At 48.6% G+C, this 3986-nt stretch overlaps 1 protein-coding gene across 1 annotated transcript; it reads right to left on the bottom strand.

The window, feature by feature from the left end:
• Positions 1-293: 293 nt before the first annotated feature.
• On the bottom strand, positions 294-1919 carry LOC308170921 (G-protein coupled receptor 22-like; the record flags this gene model as incomplete). The annotated part of the gene is made up of 1 exon (XM_080545775.1): positions 294-1919. The coding sequence occupies one exon, from the start codon at positions 1917-1919 to the stop codon at positions 294-296; it is 1626 nt and encodes a 541-aa protein (XP_080401901.1).
• Positions 1920-3986: the final 2067 nt, after the last annotated feature.

Below are 3986 nucleotides of genomic sequence, written 5' to 3'. Positions count from 1 at the left end.
GTCCCCGATTCGATTCCGGCCGGGGACATATCCTGCATGTCATCCCTCCTCTCTCTCTCTCACCCATCCTTCCTGTCTAAATCTCTACTGTATCTGTCAATAAAATGAAATATATGTGATATAATATATGAAAATATAGAAAATAATATAGAATATAAAAAATAAAAAAAAAGAAGAAAAAAAAGAAAACACCTGTGACCCTTTGCAACAAGTCCTTCTGCACCGGTCCCTTTGCTCCGGTCTGGTGTCCAGTTAGTGACACAACACACACACACACGCAGTCAGCTCCGGTCTCACAGGGGCTCTGCTAGGCAGCGGTCGGTGGCATCGCTGGTCTCCAGCCTCCCCTTCCTCCCCCCCTTCCGGGGCTCCACCCAGGAGTTGTGTATGATGACGGTGCCCCCCGGAGAGGGGTCCACCTGCAGCAACGACACCACCCTCTTCTTGACCTTGGCCCTCAGGGCGCGGCGCAGCTTCTGCCTGGTGAAGGCGTAGAGCAGCGGGTGGACCACAGTGGTGCCGTAGGCCAGCGCCAGAAACCAGAGGCGCAGGCTGACCAGGGTGTCGCTGGGGCCCAGGGCCAGGATCAACATGTTGGCCACGGACAGAGGAAGCCAGCAGCCCAGGAAGGTGGAGACGATGAGGAGGGACATCTTGAACACCCGGCGTTGGCGCCTCCGCCGGTCCCGGTGGCGCCTCACCGCCCGCCGCAGGGCGATGATGGCCGACACCGAGGCTTGGACGCCCAAGGTGGCGGGGACAGGGGCGGCGGCACCCTCCGAGCTGACCAAGGGGGCTGTGGGGGACACGGGCGGGGGGGAGGTGGGGGTGGGGGTGGGGGTGGGAGAGGTGGTGGAGAGGGAGGGAATGAGAGGAGGGTGGGAGAGATGCTTGGTCGTGGTGTTGGAGGAGCAGCACTGCTCTTCTGCACCTTCTATCACCCCCTCACGCCCCCCCGCCGCCGCCTTCTTCTTCTTCTTCTTCTGCCTCTTACGGCGCCCCCCCCTGCAGGAGGAGGGGCCCCTGAACCTGAAGCGCTGGCTCTTAATATGCGAGCCGATGCGGATGTTCAGAGCCCGCAGGATGCGCGAGTAGGTGAACATCATGACCGCCACGGTGGCGAAGAAGATGGGCACCTGCAACAGCAGGTGGTAGTACACGCCGAGGCCCGTGTGGTAGCCATGCCTGCCCACACAGAGCAGCGTTCGGTTATGCCACACCGGTACCAGTGTGGTGGTGGTGGTGGTGGCAGGAGGGGAGGTGGAGGAGGAGGTGGAGGCGGGGCTGGGCTGCCCACTCTCACTCTCCACCACCGGTCTGGAGAAAAACTCCACCTCCAGGAAAGGGATGAAGAAAACAGCTACGGATGTAACCCAGACCGCGGCCAACAGCAGCGCGGCCCTCCGCGGGGTCAGCAGACGGTTCGCGGGCCGCACGGAGATGTCGTAGCGGTCCACGCTGACGACCAGGACGTTGACGGCGGTGGCGACGCCGGCGAAGGTGACGCCGGCCTCGTGGAAGAGGCAAAGCAGCGGCAGGCCGGGGCCCGGCGGCAGCAGCACCAGCGCCAGGGTCAGGGGCAGGCACAGCGCGCACACCGCCGCGTCGACGACGTGCAGGTTGACCGTGACCGCGTTGCTGACCGAGTCGACCAGGTTGCGCTGGGAGCAGTAGAGCGCCAGCACGGTCAGGTTGCTGCTGAAGCCGAGGACGAGCTCCAGCGTGAGGAAGGCGGTCAGGGATACCTGGAAGCCCAGGGGGTAGGGGACGTACCAGGCTGGGGTGGAGGAGGAGGAGCCTACCGACCCCTGGCTACCCCCGCCGCTACCCTCCTCCAGGGCTCCCACGGTCGCCAACGTCCCGGCCCAGTCGCCGCTGCCGCCTGTGCCCAAGGTCGTGGTGTAGCTGTCGGTCTCCATGGCGACCTCTCACGCCGGCCTCATGCGTAGCAGCCGGGACAGAAGTCGTAGGCTCCCATGGTGCAGCCACAAGAAGGGATGACAAAGAGGTCAGTGGAAGTCCTACAGGAAGACAGACAGGAGAAGATGAGATGAGATGAGAACCACCGGAAACTAAGATATTAAAACACAGTAGGATTCTGTTTTCAGGACGTTTACAACTTGAAAAGTCAAGTTACACACATAAGACACACACTGATGTAAGCAGACACAGATGCTCTACCTGTGGAGGGAACAGGTGCTATGTAGATGCAATATTCAATCTGTCACATATACCTGATTACCATATGGGCCCTTTTCCTTTTTTATCATTTAAAAACTCAAGCAATAAACCTTGCTTTAAAATTTGCAGAAAGGTGTCATGTTTAACTTTGTAGCCTTTAGTGTTCAGGTTTGCTTTCAATCACTTGGAGATTAATTGTAAGACATTTAAACCGGGGGTGCCCACATTTTTGCATCCCACTGTAATTGGATGAAGTTAGGTAGTCACACATACAGGCAATCAACTGTGCTCTAGATCCACACAAATAACACTCAGAAACTTTCAAATTGGTTTTGATCAACTATGGCATCATCATCTTGGCATCATAATCAATGTCAAATAATTTGAGCCGTAAATTCACCAAATGGCTGTAAGTACTCCAGAGGCACCTACAGCATATAGTACAATGGATCTGAAAACTACATCATGGGTCTCTGGCAGATTCACAGTCAGGGTATGGCTTTGGTACTGTATTATGTGCGCTACTTTGATTGATTGATTGAGAATGTTTATTTTGGTCCCCTATACAATTTACAATACAGATATAAGAAAATGTACACAGTCACAATTTAAAACACCAGGACCAAAAAGGTGTAGGCTGAAGCCGTGGCTTATTGCGCCTACCCTTGTTACATGTATGCATGTCCCCCCATGAATGCATAATCAAAACATTGAAACTTTTATAAACAAAATTTCACTTACGCATGTCAACAAAAAGTTCAAAAAATACCAAACAAAAACTATATTTAAACCTCTGTTTTATACTTGTTAATCATCTTATTTTTAAATAATTTTTAAAATCCTTTTAGTGTACTACACATTTTCATTTCCTTTTCAAAAGTATTCCATAAATTAACTCCTTTAACTGTTATACATCTTTGTTTTGCATTTGTTCTAATCTTTGTTTTCATAAACATACATATTCCTCTGAGTTCATAATTACTCTGTCTAACTTGAAATAGTCTCTGGATACAGTCTGGAAGCATCTTATTTTTTACTTTATACATTACTTTGTATAATTTTGAAGTCCACCAGTTCTTTAAATTTGAGATCATAGGTGTTTATGAATAATTTGTTAGTTGGTTCTTGATAGGCAGCTCTGTTTATAATTCGTATAGCTCTTTTCTGTAGTAAATAAATTGGATTTGTGATTGTTTTGTATGTGTTTCCCCACACTTCCACACAGTAAGTTATGTATGGAACTATTAGAGAACGGTACAATATGTGTAATGAATTTGGATTAAGTATGTCTTTCGTTTTATGCAGTATTGCAATAGACTTTGATATTTTAGTCTTTAAGTAGTTTATGTGTGTTTTCCAACATAGTTTGTGGTCTATAACAACTCCCAAAAATGTGTTTTCATAAACTCTTTCAATTTCAACATTATCTATCTTGATTTGTACTTGACTATTTATTTTTCGATTTCCAAATATCATAAGTTTAGTTTTTTCTAAGTTCAATGACAACTTGTTTGTGTCAAATCATCGTTTTATAGTTTTTAGTTCCGTTTTCCACTGTATCCAGAAGCTGCTCCAAATCTTTGCCAGAACAAAATAAATGTGTATCATCTGCAATCAAAACAAAATTTAACAACTTGGACACATTGCAAATATCATTGATGTATAAAATAAACAGCTTTGGACCCAGCACTGAACCTTGTGGGACCCCACATGTGACCCTTAGCAGTTCAGATTTATCATTGTTTATTTGTACATACTGGTGTCTATTATCAAGATAGTTTCTAATCCATAAATTTGCTATCCCT

This window comes from Nansenia antarctica (assembly GCF_963989245.1).
Source record: "Nansenia antarctica genome assembly, chromosome: 15".
Classification (NCBI taxonomy): domain Eukaryota; kingdom Metazoa; phylum Chordata; class Actinopteri; order Argentiniformes; family Microstomatidae; genus Nansenia; species Nansenia antarctica.
Note: the sequence above shows the minus strand (reverse complement) of the source record. Positions and strands in the feature narration are given on the sequence as shown.